Source organism: Meles meles, chromosome 9, assembly GCF_922984935.1.
Source record: "Meles meles chromosome 9, mMelMel3.1 paternal haplotype, whole genome shotgun sequence".
In the NCBI taxonomy this organism is placed as follows: Eukaryota; Metazoa; Chordata; class Mammalia; order Carnivora; family Mustelidae; genus Meles; species Meles meles.
Window position 1 is genome coordinate 67,412,762 of NC_060074.1, and position 14,752 is coordinate 67,427,513.

General features: G+C 40.7%; 1 protein-coding gene across 1 annotated transcript in view; it reads left to right on the forward strand.

The window, feature by feature from the left end:
- Positions 1 to 14,752, forward strand: part of MYO3B (myosin IIIB) — a 406,310-nt gene that overhangs the window by 160,916 nt on the left and 230,642 nt on the right. Inside the window, exon 10 of the mRNA XM_046018212.1 lies at positions 3,854 to 4,009. Coding sequence (XP_045874168.1) covers positions 3,854 to 4,009 — 156 coding nt within the window. The remainder of the gene's footprint in view (positions 1 to 3,853; positions 4,010 to 14,752) is intronic.

Sequence of the window (14,752 nt, forward strand, 5' to 3'; positions counted from 1 at the left end):
TTGCCGTTCCTGGTTTAAAAAGCAATCCTGAAATGAATAAGCATATTATAACTCCTTAGTTTTCAATGTTTGTTCTCCAAGTCAAGTTGGAGGATTCTACCATGTTTTCATGAAGGACATGGAGGCTGTCAGGTGTTCTTATGGACCCCAGTAGTTGGTTCTATCTTAATCCACTAAATCCCTGCCTGGAAGGGGAATAAGACAAAAATGACAAGCTGAAAAACGTAAACAGTATGGGTTTGGAGTCTTAAGCAATAAAGAACATACTCTAGTTACATTTGGAAAAGGGACTAAAGCAAAGAATTATTGTTAGCTTTTAAAGGAGTCAGCTTAGGGGGCAGAGGGGGATGTTCTGGTGGCCTTCTGAGTTCCTGGCTACACAGCTTGCCCAGTCTGGCTTCTTGCCTCACCCATCCAGTTTACCAACTTTGAAATGTCTTCTACCTCTTCAACAACTGAGTTCCGTTTAGTCCCAAAAACATCCTCTCAAGCCAACTTCACTTCTCACCTCCCCACTGACTCCCTGACTGACGCTCCCCGCCCCACCTACTGTTCTGTGCTGTTGCATCTGTGCTATTTTAAACAGTATAGTGCAGAGGAGGAAAGGTCTCCCATGGGAATCAGAGAAGTGTCCTCATCTCTGCAGGACTTGATCTGAACTTCCTCACCTCGTGAAAAAGGGGGTTAGAATAGAAAATTGCAGTCCCTTAGCTCAAAACCCTGTACTTTTGTGTGATTATTTCTTATTCTGATTATAGAAGCAAAGACTGGCTTTTGCTGTTTCCTGTGTTCCTCTTTTGCGTCCATCTTTCCAATTAGATTGTAGATCCTTGAGGAAAACGGTCTTGATTCTTTATGAATTAAATAATTTTGGCTAATTATGGCTGTGTAATAAATGTTTGCCGAAAGAATGAAATGATAGATGATTCCAATGACCTAGTAATGTGTGACTTTCAGCCATATCTGTTCCTAAGGTAGTATTGTCCTCTATCAGTAAAACAGTAGTTCCTTTTCAGTCTGGCTGTTTGCTCCCCATGAGAGAAAAGTATGCAGGAGTGTTTTAGAATAAGGCTATACCCTCAAGGTCTTTATGTCCTTCTCCTAAAAATCCTCCAGTGCAGCTGGATATGTCACAACTCTGTTAGCATTCTTCCCATATACATTCATTTTCAGTTTTGCTGATCCAATGATATGACATTCAGCCCACTCAGGTCTTACTGAGAGAATTAACAAATCCTTTTGAACATTACTTCCACAGAGTAGAATATCTACCATCTTCATTTTGGGGATCTTCAAGAGATAGTAGATTCACTTGTTAGTTTCTTTTCTGTCTGATTATCTCACTTCATGATTTAGTTGCCATTTCTTACTCCCTCTGTGATATAGAGTGAATTGCTCTTCAAAATACCAGATGACCCAGCAACCTTACTGGCAGCCTTTCTCCCCGCAACTGGATGCTGAAATTATGAAGCAAGATACAATACCTTTAATTACATCCCCAGACTCTAGTAGAGACCTATTTTCACAAAACTGCCCTCTGGGTTTCTTGGCCTCTGTCAAACCCTATCCAAAGAGCTTTAGTTATTGAAGTACCAGAAGGACCTTATTTCTAGGCCTCACCTGGAATGTCTCCCAAGGCCTCTAACCTGTGGAGGAAAGTAGAGGCAGTTCCATCCCAATTTCTCATTCACATGCTCTGCATGGCTCCCACTCTCAGTATTGGACCTGAGTTTGCTCATTTGAAGTGTTGGCACTAGACAGCAGGCAGTTGAGGGCTGCTCTAGTTCTTCTGCTCAAGGCAAGAAAGATGTAGTGTTACCTGCCCCAGATCACTGGGCAGGCTTGATTCCTGGACTTCCGTCCAGTGCATGCCCTCCAGGGCTGTAGGCGGCATGTGAAGTCACCATGTGCATCTGTCTGCAGTAGGAACTCTCAGGACACAGACTGTTTTGCATTTTAGAGGTCTTCACCTACCATCCCTCCAGCTAGAAGGACAGGGCCACTACACCTGTACAACTTAACATAAAACTACCAGGAGGTTCCTTATTTTCCAGGTGCTTAGGGAAACCACGTTTATTTTCCTTTGGTAGTCATATACACATGTACAGATGAATATACATGGAGTCCGGGGAAAACTGCTAATATAAAGACATGAACATAGCATTTTTTAAAAGATTTTATTTACTTATTTGACAGAGAGAGACACAGACAGAGGGAACACAAGCAGGGGGAGTGGGAGAAGGAGAAGCAGACTCCCCTTCAAGCAGGGAGCCAGTCACACGGGGTTTGATCCCAAGACTCTGGGATCATGAGCCAAGCTGAAGGCAGACTCCCAACCAACTGAGCCACCCAGGCAAGAACATAGTATTTTTTTAAGAGTGTGCACTTATTTCTTTTATTTTTGGTGGGAAAAATAATAGATTATACCAAAGTCCCCTGAACCCATAAAAGTCATATGACTGATTTCTTCCCATGGCCAGGCAGAGGTGGTATTTATAGTCATGCAGGCAGCAGAATGGAGATAATCTAGGTTCTTTTGCCTTTTCTAACTGAAATCTCCAGTTCCAATAGATAGGAAATCCCTTGCATCCATTCTAAAACTGACTGACTGGGAAATTTACCTTCAGGACTAGGAGGTGAGGGATATGAAAGTGGTTTGAAATTTAAACTGCAAAGGTTAAAGCCATTTTGTAAATCCAACAGTTAAGGATTGTTTTAAGAACTCTGCTTAAATGTTTGAGAAGATGATCAAGGTGACGTTTTTTTTATAAAACCATTTGTGAGTGCATTTCTTTATTTAAAATATGTTGTGTTTTAGATGTTGCTGGTATATCTGGTATATCTGCTGGTATATACTGTTGGGGAAACTGGAAACGTTTGTTTCAGAGTGGGCAGAATGGCATTTAGTATTTATCCTAAGCTTCCAAAATGAGCTAAAGGCTGATAGCATAAAAGGGCAGTTGTTGAAATTTCTTTCTCCTATCAAGGGCAGCTACTCAGAATGGAAATGCAATGGTAATTGGAGGGGTATTCATCAGATTCAATTTCACTAGAAATTTCCTTGTATCAGAATCATCTTGGGTAACATAGGGCATACAGCAAAATATACTAAATCATTGTTTTCTTTGAAAAGGGCATTTGAATCTGAAATGGAAAGTGGTTACACCACTGTGGTTTTAACCAATTAACCACCGAGGAATTTAAATGCAACCCAATTTTTACCATTTTCAATGGTCTTTTTGTTCCCTGTTTGCATAATTCCATTCCAGTTCATCTGAATTATATTGTAGTCACTTCCTGTTCTGAGGTTTTTCTGCTTCAGAAAACATTAGAAATCAAGGTGTTGGAGTTTCTCTGTGACAGTTTCATGATTAGTTTCTTTCCTTGCAAACTCCTGAATGCATTTTCCCTACCATCAAATAGTGGACATTTCATCTATTAAGATTTTATTTGAGTGACATCATATATTTTTATATGTTTCTAAGATATATAAACTTACCAACTTGACTCCGTTGTAAACATTTTTCTGTAGTGAAAGTTCAGAAAGAAAATTCAGTCTGATCAGTCTTTTTTTTCAGTGTTTTGAGTACTTCACATTCAGTTGATGGCAAAAATTTACTGTTTTCAGCATGGACTTAACCCAAACTAAAATAGATGTCTGATGTAATTAATTCGACCAGCAGAGAATTATTATTTTTTTTTACCCTCTGATACATATGAATAAAGAAAGAGCTGTGTCAGGTTAGTGATCAAGTTTTATAAAGGAGCTTTTTTGCCTCGTCTCTCTCATATTGGCAGGGGGACCAGGTATCTAAAATTGTACTTTGGATTGTTTGTTTGTTTTTGCAAACAGGTGTCTTATTAAGGATTTTGAAAGGCGGCCTTCTGTCACACATCTCCTCGACCACCCATTTATTAAAGGAGCCCACGGGAAGGTTTTATTTCTGCAAAAACAGCTGGCCAAGGTCCTCCAAGACCAGAAGCATCTAAACCCTGTTGTTAAAACCAGGTATGGTAGATGGCGTCTTCCTACTTGTTCTCTCTGGTTATTTGTAAAAATGGCATGTCATGTGTTTTGATTTGCTCAACATTAGTGCTGATAGTTATCACATCCCTGCATTTTTGAGAGTTTCATTTACATGACATTAAGTACTCCATACTCAGTGGGTGAGATCAGAAGAGCTTTAGAAACAAGCTGTCTGTTTGTGCTCTTATGGCTAGTATCTCTCAACTGTGACTGAAATCCCACTCTGCCCTCATGTTCTAGTTAAAAACCAACATGCATCTATATTTATATTTAATAAATGTTGGAATTTTTTCAAACCAATAAAGGTAGCTGTATGAAAACAGCCACGGCTGAGTTCGTGTGAGAAATCTTTACATAGCCGTTGCTGATTAAAAAACAGAAATGTAAGCTGTAACGTGATTTTGGAAAGATTACAAATGAAACACAGAGGATTTTTCTCTAATGTGCTCTGAGACCCTATTTAGTTAAAAATTCCTTAGAGGCAATTTAGTATTTTTAAATGATCCACGCAACCCAACACAGGCCGGTATCTGTGCTATCCAAAAAAACTGTGTTTCTCCCTCCCTACCCCATTTTTCTAAAGGGCAGATTTAAAGAAATAAATGTTTTCAGTTTCTTAAAATGGTATTTTGTGGCAGTCTCTAAGAAATAGATCTTTGGTATCTGTCCAGAGGGTGGCAGAATTTCTCTTTAAAAAAATTTTTTTTTAATGCAAATAAACTTGCTTCCCAGCTTAGCAATTATTCAGTTTTATAAAACTGGACAGGATGCAGATAAGCTCTAATCCATTATTATTAAAGGAACATTTGAAGGACTGGAGATAAAATAAAATATCACTAGTCACAAGGAAATATTCTTGTATTCTGCGGAACACTGTTTACAAATCAAAAAAGCATGGGAACTCTTGGAGATGGAGGCATAGTTTCAAGGTGACTATATCTTACCGATTTTCTTTACCACCACCAAGTTTCCTTTCAGATAGCTCAAAACAAATTTTTTCCTACTCTTTCCCCCTTTCCCCTCTCATTTGTGTTTCTATGGCTTGCCCATAGGGTAGAGAAATTCTTGTAACTTGGTACCTTTTTGAAGAACACTCTTAAACTTGTGTTTAAGCCCCAGGGAACTAAAATCCCTTTTCTTCCCCTGTTTTTCTTCCTGCACACCAGCCACTGTCCCAAAACCACACACCACTCCCCCAGGACAGACAGCACTAGCACCACAAATGAAGATGAAATCAAATCAAACAGGCCAAGCCAAAAAACAGACCCAGCATTTAAATGCTCTAAGTTGAATCAGTCTTCTCCTCCTTTTCTCTATGTTCTGAAGTCTGCGGCAGAACAATTTCTAAGACTTAGGTTGCAAGTTATCCATTTTTTCACATTTGCCTGATTTTGCCTATCCAGATGTATATTCTCTTTTTAAAGATGTTCCTTCTTTTAGCATTAAAAATCAGACTCCAGTCTCACCCAGTTTCTCTCATTTCCTTTATCTTTAAACTTCTTTGTGATCAGAAGCCTTATTTGGTGGCAAAGGCTTCTTACAGGGGCTTTGCAATCTTCAGTTTCACTCAGGGTTTGTGTTTCTTTCAAAGTCATTAAACACACACACACACACACACACACATACTCAAAACCATTGGTGCCTGGCTGGCTTGGTAAGTGGAGCGTTGCGCAACTCTTGATCTTGGGGTGATGAGTTAGAGACTACTTTGGGTGTAGAGATTACTAAATAAGTAAATAAATAACAAACCCACAACCTCACAAATAAGAATCAAAACTTTAAACAGCCCTCTCCTTAAGAGGTAGGAAAATTAATTCTAAAGGAAACACAGTACCTGTAACTGACAGTTAATCTGCCACCTGCCCCACGTTGTTACGTCCTTATAGCAACTGGCAAGGGGTTGGCTACATAGGTGTTTTTTAAGCCCACCCAGAAAAGCTCTCCAATATCATTTGATGCTGGTGACTGAGTATATCTGAAGTTGTGTGTTTGCAAGAGAAGGTGGGGCAAAGAAAGAAGATTTGAGGCAAGTACATAGATGAGTGAGGCAGATGCCCACCTACCACTTCTTTGTACAATTACCATCGCCTGGCAGGCAGCGTGGTGTGGTGGTTGAAGCCACTGGCCTGCCAGGGTTAACCCCCAGCTTAGCAACTCAGGGACAGGTTGTTACATTGGTCTGTTCAGAGGTTTCATCATCTTTAACGTGGCGGTTCTTTTGAGGGTCAAGTGAGTCCATAGATAAAAAAATAATCTCTCTTGAGGAGTCAAGATGGCGGAGAAGTAGCAGCCTGAGACTACATCAGGTAGCAGGAGATCAGCTCGATAGCTTATCTAAACATTGCAAACACCTACAAATCCAACGGGAGAGCAAAGAGAAGAAGAACAGCAACTCTAGAAACAGAAAATCAACCACTTTCTGAAAGGTAGGACTGGCGGAGAAGTGAATCTAAAACGACGGGAAGATAGACCGCGGGGGGAGGGGCCGGCTCCCGGCAAGCGGCGGAGGAACGGAGCACAAAATCAGGACTTTTAAAAGTCTGTTCCACTGAGGGACATTGCTCCAGGGGCTAAACCGGGGTGAAGCCCACGCGGGGCCAGCGTGGCCCCAGGCCCCGCAGGGTCACAGAAGGATCGGGGGTGTCGGAGTGTCGGAGAGCTCGCAGGTTTTAGAACGGAGAAGCCAGCTTCAGAGACAGAGCCGAGGACTGAACTCTCAGCTCGGGGTTACCTTGAACTGGTCGCGGGCTGGGTGAGCTCGGAGCGCGGCTAGAGGCTGGGGATACGGGAGTGATTGGGTGCTGTCCTCTGGGGGCGCACTGAGGAGTGGGGCCCCAGGCTCTCGGCTCCTCCGGGCTGGAGACTGGGAGGCCGCCATTTTCATTCCCGTCCTCCGGAACTCTACGGAAAGCGTTCAGGGAACAGAAGCTCCCAAAAGCGAACCCGAGCCGATTACTTAGTCCGGCCGCTGGTAAGGGCTGTGCAATCCCGCCTCGGGCAAAGACACTTGAGAGTCACTACAACAGGCCCCTCCCCCAGAAGATCAACAAAATATCCAGCCAGGACGAAGTTCATCTATCAAGGAAAGCAGATTCAATTCCTAAGACAGCAGAGCAATTCCAGAGGAGGAGAAAGCAAAGCACGGAACTCATGGCTTTCTCCCCATGATTCTTTAGTCTTGCGGCTACTTCAATTTTTTTTTCTTTTTTCAATTTTTTTTTCTTTTTTCTTCTTCTGCTAAATTTTTTTTAAACTTTTACCCTTCTCTTTTTTAACATTTTTTGACTAGTTCATCTAAATTTATATATTTTTTCTTTCTTTTTTATATTTTTTATTTGTTTTATTTTTTAAATTTTTTTCTTTCTTTTTTTTTTTTTTCTTTTTTTTCAGAAGCTGTTTTTATCCCCTTTCTCCCCCCCACAATTTGGGGTCTCTTCTGATTTGGTTACAGCGCATTTTTCCGGGGTCTTTGCCACCCTTTTAGTAGTTTATTTGCTCCTTCATATTCTCTTATCTGGACAAAATGACAAGGCGGAAAAAATCACCACAAACAAAAGAACAAGAGACAGTACCAAAGGCTAGGGACCTAATCAACACAGACATGGGTAATATGTCAGATCAAGAGTTCAGAATGACGATTCTGAACATTCTAGCCGGGCTCGAAAAAGGCATGGAAGATATTAGAGAAACCCTCTCTGGAGATATTAAAGCCCTTTCTGGAGAAATTAAAGAACTAAAATCTAACCAAGTTGAAATCAAAAAAGCTATTAATGAGGTGCAATCAAAAATGGAGGCTCTCACTGCTAGGATAAATGAGGCAGAAGAAAGAATTAGTGATATAGAAGACCAAATGACAGAGAATAAGGAAGCCGAGCAAAAGAGGGACAAACAGCTACTGGACCATGAGGGGAGAATTCGAGAGATAAGTGACACCATAAGACGAAACAACATTAGAATAATTGGGATTCCAGAAGAAGAAGAAACAGAGAGGGGAGCAGAAGGTCTATTGGAGAGAATCATTGGAGAGAATTTCCCTAATATGGCAAAGGGAACAAGCATCAAAATCCAGGAGATGCAGAGAACCCCCCTCAAAGTCAACAAGAATAGGTCCACACCCCGTCACCTAATAGTAAAATTTACAAGTCTTAGTGACAAAGAGAAAATCCTGAAAGCAGCCCGAGAAAAGAAGTCTGTAACATACAATGGTAAAAATATTAGATTGGCGGCAGACTTATCCACAGAGACCTGGCAGGCCAGAAAGAGCTGGCATGATATATTCAGAGCACTCAACGAGAAAAACATGCAGCCAAGAATACTCTATCCAGCTAGGCTATCATTGAAAATAGAAGGAGAGATCAAAAGCTTCCAGGACAAACAAAAACTGAAAGAATTTGCAAACACCAAACCAGCTCTCCAGGAAATATTGAAAGGGGTCCTCTAAGCAAAGAGAGAGCCTAAAAGTAGTAGATCAGAAAGGTACAGAGACAATATACAGTAACAGTCACCTTACAGGCTAATAATGGCACTAAATTCATATCTCTCAATAGTTACCCTGAATGTTAATGGGCTAAATGCCCCAATCAAAAGACACAGGGTATCAGAATGGATAAAAAAACAAAACCCATCAGTATGTTGCCTACAAGAAACTCATTTTAGACGCGAAGACACCTCCAGATTTAAAGTGAGGGGGTGGAAAACAATTTACCATGCTAATGGGCATCAGAAGAAAGCTGGGGTGGCAATCCTTATATCAGATCAATTAGATTTTAAGCCAAAGACTATAATAAGAGATGAGGAAGGACACTATATCCTACTCAAAGGGTCTGTCCAACAAGAAGATCTAACAATTTTAAATATCTATGCCCCTAACGTGGGAGCAGCCAACTATATCAACCAATTAATAACAAAATCAAAGAAACACATTAATAATAATACAATAATAGTAGGGGACTTGAACACTCCCCTCACTGAAATGGACAGATCATCCAAGCAAAAGATCAACAAGGAAATAAAGGCCTTAAATGACACACTGGACCAGATGGACATCACAGATATATTCAGAACATTTCATCCCAAAGCAACAGAATACACATTCTTCTCTAGTGCACATGGAACCTTCTCCAGAATAGATCACATCCTGGGTCACAAATCAGGTCTCAACCGGTATCAAAAGATTAGGATTATTCCCTGCATATTTTCAGACCACAATGCTCTGAAGCTAGAACTCAATCACAAGAGGAAAGCTGGAAGGAACCCAAATACATGGAGACTAAACAGCATCCTTCTAAAGAATGAATGGGTTAACCAGGAAATTAAAGAAGAATTGAAAAAATTCATGGAAACAAATGATAATGAAAACACAACAGTTCAAAATCTGTGGGACACAGCAAAGGCAGTCCTGAGAGGAAAATATATAGCAGTACAAGCCTTTATCAAGAAACAAGAAAGGTCTCAAGTACACAACCTAACCCTACGCGTAAAGGAGCTGGAGAAAGAACAAGAAAGAAACCCTAAACCCAGCAGGAGAAGAGAAATCATAAAGATCAGAGCAGAAATCAATGAAATAGAAACCAAAAAAACAATAGAAAAAATCAATGAAACTAGGAGCTGGTTCTTTGAAAGAATCAATAAGATTGATAAACCCCTGGCCAGACTCATCAAAAAGAAAAGAGAAAGGACCCAAATCAATAAAATCATGAATGAAAGAGGAGAGATCACAACTAACACCAAAGAAATACAGACAATTATAAGAACATACTATGAGCAACTCTACGCCAACAAATTGGACAATCTGGAAGAAATGGATGCATTCCTAGAGACATATAAACTACCACAACTGAATCAGGAAGAAATAGAAAACCTGAACAGGCCCATAACCAGTAAGGAGATTGAAACAGTCATCAAAAATCTCCAAACAAACAAAAGCCCAGGGCCAGACAGCTTCCCAGGGGAATTCTACCAAACATTTAAAGAAGAACTAATTCCTATTCTCCTGAAACTGTTCCAAAAAATAGAAACGGAAGGAAAACTTCCAAACTCATTTTATGAGGCCAGCATCACCTTGATCCCAAAACCAGACAAGGATCCCACCAAAAAAGAGAACTACAGACCAATATCCTTGATGAACACAGATGCAAAAATTCTCGCCAAAATACTAGCCAATAGGATTCAACAGTACATTAAAAGAATTATTCACCACGATCAAGTGGGATTTATTCCAGGGCTGCAGGGTTGGTTCAACATCCGCAAATCAATCAATGTGATAGAACACATTAATAAAAGAAAGAACAAGAACCATATGATACTCTCAATAGATGCTGAAAAAGCATTTGACAAAGTACAGCATCCCTTCCTGATCAAAACTCTTCAAAGTGTGGGGATAGAGGGCACATACCTCAATATTATCAAAGCCATCTATGAAAAACCCACCGCAAATATCATTCTCAATGGAGAAAAACTGAAAGCTTTTCCGTTAAGGTCAGGAACACGGCAGGGATGTCCATTATCACCACTGCTATTCAACATAGTACTAGAAGTCCTAGCCTCAGCAATCAGACAACAAAAAGAAATTAAAGGCATCCAAATTGGCAAAGAAGAAGTCAAACTATCACTCTTCGCAGATGATATGATACTATATGTGGAAAACCCAAAAGACTCCACTCCAAAACTGCTAGAACTTGTTTAGGAATTCAGTAAAGTGTCAGGATATAAAATCAATGCACAGAAATCAGTTGCATTTCTGTACACCAACAACAAGACTGAAGAAAGAGAAATTAAGGAGTCAATCCCATTTACAATTGTACCCAAAACTATAAGATACCTAGGAATAAACCTAACCAAAGAGACTAAGAATCTATACACAGAAAATTATAAAGTACTCATGAAAGAAATTGAGGAAGACACAAAAAAATGGAAAAATGTTCCATGCTCCTGGATTGGAAGAATAAATATTGTGAAAATGTCTATGCTACCTAAAGCAATCTACACATTAATGCAATCCCTATCAAAATACCATCCATTTTTTTCAAAGAAATGGAACAAATAATCCTAAAATTTATATGGAACCAGAAAAGACCTCGAATAGCCAAAGGAATATTGAAGAACAAAGCCAAAGTTGGTGGCATCACAATTCCGGACTTCAAGCTCTATTACAAAGCTGTCATCATCAAGACAGCATGGTACTGGCACAAAAACAGACACATAGATCAGTGGAACAGAATAGAGAGCCCAGAAATCGACCCTCAACTCTATGGTCAACTAATCTTCGACAAAGCAGGAAAGAATGTCCAATGGAAAAATGACAGCCTCTTCAATAAATGGTGCTGGGAAAATTGGACAGCCACATGCAGAAAAATGAAATTGGACCACTTCCTTACACCACACACGAAAATAGACTCCAAATGGATGAAGGACCTCAATGTGAGAAAGGAATCCATCAAAATCCTTGAGGAGAATGCAGGCAGCAACCTCTTCGACCTCAGCCGTAGCAACATCTTCCTAGGAACAACGGCAAAGGCAAGGGAAGCAAGGGCAAAAATGAACTATTGGGATTTCATCAAGATCAAAAGCTTTTGCACAGCAAAGGAAACAGTTAACAAAACCAAAAGACAACTGACAGAATGGGAGAAGATATTTGCAAACGACATATCAGATAAAGGTCTAGTATCCAAAATCTATAAGGAACTTAGCAAACTCAACACCCAAAGAACAAACAATCCAATCAAGAAATGGGCAGAGGACATGAACAGACATTTCTGCAAAGAAGACATCCAGATGGCCAACAGACACATGAAAAAGTGCTCCACATCACTCGGCATCAGGGAAATACAAATCAAAACCACAATGAGATATCACCTCACACCAGTCAGAATGGCTAAAATTAACAAGTCAGGAAATGACAGATGCTGGCGAGGATGTGGAGAAAGGGGAACCCTCCTCCACTGTTGGTGGGAATGCAAGCTGGTGCAACCACTCTGGAAAACAGCATGGAGGTTCCTCAAAATGTTGAAAATAGAACTACCCTATGACCCAGCAATTGCACTACTGGGTATTTACCCTAAAGATACAAACATAGTGATCCGAAGGGGCACGTGTACCCGAATGTTTATAGCAGTAATGTCTACAATAGCCAGACTATGGAAAGAACCTAGATGTCCATCAACAGATGAATGGATAAAGAAGATGTGGTATATATACACAATGGAATACTATGCAACCATCAAAAGAAATGAAATCATGCCATTTGCGACGACGTGGATGGAACTAGAGCGTATCATGCTTAGTGAAATAAGTCAATCAGAGAAAGACAACTATCATATGATCTCCCTGATATGAGGACATGGAGAAGCAACATGGGGGGGTAGGGGGATAGGAGAAGAGTAAATGAAACAAGATGGGATTGGGAGGGAGACAAACCATAAATGACTCTTAATCTCACAAAACAAACTGGGGGTTGCTGGGGGGAGGTGGGATTGGGAGAGGGGGAGCGGGCTATGGACATTGGGGAGGGGAGGCGAACCATAAGAGACTATGGACTCTGAAAAACAACCTGAGGGTTTTGAAGGGTCAAGGGTGGGAGGTTGGGGCAACCTGAGGGTTTTGAAGGGTCAGGGGTGGGAGGTTGGGGGAACAGGTGGTGGGTAATGGGGAGGGCACGTTTTGCATGGAGCACTGGGTGTTGTGCAAAAAGAATGAATACTGTTACACTGAAAAAAATAAATAAAATGAAAATAAAATATACAAAATGAAAAAAAAAATAATCTCTCTTGATAAAGAGTTAACCCTCACAGGGTTATCTGTGGTAGAAGTAGCATACTTCTGTATGTTTAATTCAGAGTCCTTCATTTCTGTTAAAGACTACCTACTGCTTAGCCTTAAATTGTATAAATTCATCTCTATTTATCATAGAACATCAGAAAAATAAACAGTACTGAGCTACTGAATGTTAAAAACATCAATTTCTATCTCGTTTAAAATATATTTTATTCATTTATTTATTCAAGAGACATCTGTATGTGTGCATGTATGTGTCAGGCTGTCTGCTGAACAGAGGGACTACAAAGGCAAATCAGATACAGTTCCTGATAAAGAACTTATAGGCGAGTGTGTGAAACGGACAAGAATCAGATGAGGACAGTTCAACATGAAAAGTACCTGGATAAAATGATCCTGGGATATTTCCCAGAATACCTGGGAGGAAAAGACCCCTGGAACTGGTAGGAAGATGATCCTTGAAGCATCCTGAAGAACAAATAGAAGAGTTGAAGAAGGAGATTATTCTAGGTAGAGGGGAATAATGAGCAATGAGCAAAAGGCAAAGGCACGGAGGCTGGAGAGAGCTTAAGGAATTTGGTGAACACTTAGTGTTGGCTTTGCTGGAGCTTGGCATGGAACAAGGGGTGGGAGAACCAAGGCAGACAGGGGCCAGGTCATGATGGGCCAGGGAGCTTGGACTTGTTTCTTAGGCACTCAGAAGACACTAAAGGTTTTTAAGTAGGCATGTGCTCCAGGAAGGTCATTCTGATTGCAGTGTAGAGAGAATGGATTGAAGCTGGGCAAGGCAGGAGCCAGAGAGACAAGTGAGCAGATTATGGCAATTGCAAATAACAGAAGATATTAAGAAGTGTTACCCCAACTGGACAGCATCTCTGCCATGATTAAGACTGCAATCAAACAGAAGTTATAAGACACTAAGAGACAGAGATCAGTAAAGAGATTTTGCTTCCTCTTCCTAACCTACCAAATGCAATGCCAAGTACTTCCAGATATTACATAAAGTTTCCAGCTTTCTGTAAGGGTTCTGCAGTATTCCAGACAGCCCTGGGTGCCCCAGCTGGAAAGACTTGTTTAGTTTTGAGAACTAAATACAAAGAAATGAGACCTACAGGCTACAGGGAAAACTGTCTTATTGTTCCAGCAAAGTCAGGGAATGTTCTGTCAACTTTAGTATTTTCTCTATGGGAGAGAGAAGTTAATGGTTTGAGGGGAAGAAGATAAGTTCTTAAAGGATGGGGCAAACTTGGACAGGTTGAAGGGGAGGATCTTACATAGAGAAAGCAAGAAGAAGTGGGAACAAGGGCCCAAGAGGAGGGTTGACCTTAGGAAGAAGGTCTAGGGTAGGAAAGACACAGAAAGGTTAGATGAAGCTATCCAGAAAATATGAGGGGTGAAGGTGGGGATAGGGAGAGGGGGGTCCTATAAGGCACCTTATGGTGAATGGCCTTTGTCTTTCCAAAAAAATTAAGGTGGTTTCAAAGTTGGGAGTGGGCTGTGGACACCAGGAAAATGTTAGCTCAGTAACACAGAAAACCCAGGAGGAACTTAACTGAATAGCATTCCATTGTAAAAAGTTAGTCACTGTTTAACATCATGCATGTAGAGCATGCAGGAGAGCATTCAGCACCAGAACCTCTCAAAAAAGGTACCATCACCACCACTGTCTTTCCTGTCTGTTATCTCTAGAAATTCTTAACAACAAGGGGCAGGAGTAGAGAGAGCAGATATTCTGGTCTTCCGACTGAAGACTAGCTTGACAGACATGATGGGTGGACAAGGGAGCAGGGGAATAAAGATGAGTAGGAGAGTATCCTTGGGGTCTTTTTGGAATTTGGAAGAAAGTGAAGTCAGAAGTGGCTTTCTAACTTTTGAGGCCTGGTCTGGGTAAAGAGACTGGCAGTTGCAGTACTGAAAAAGAGCAGATTCCATGAGTGGATGATGAGAAAGGAA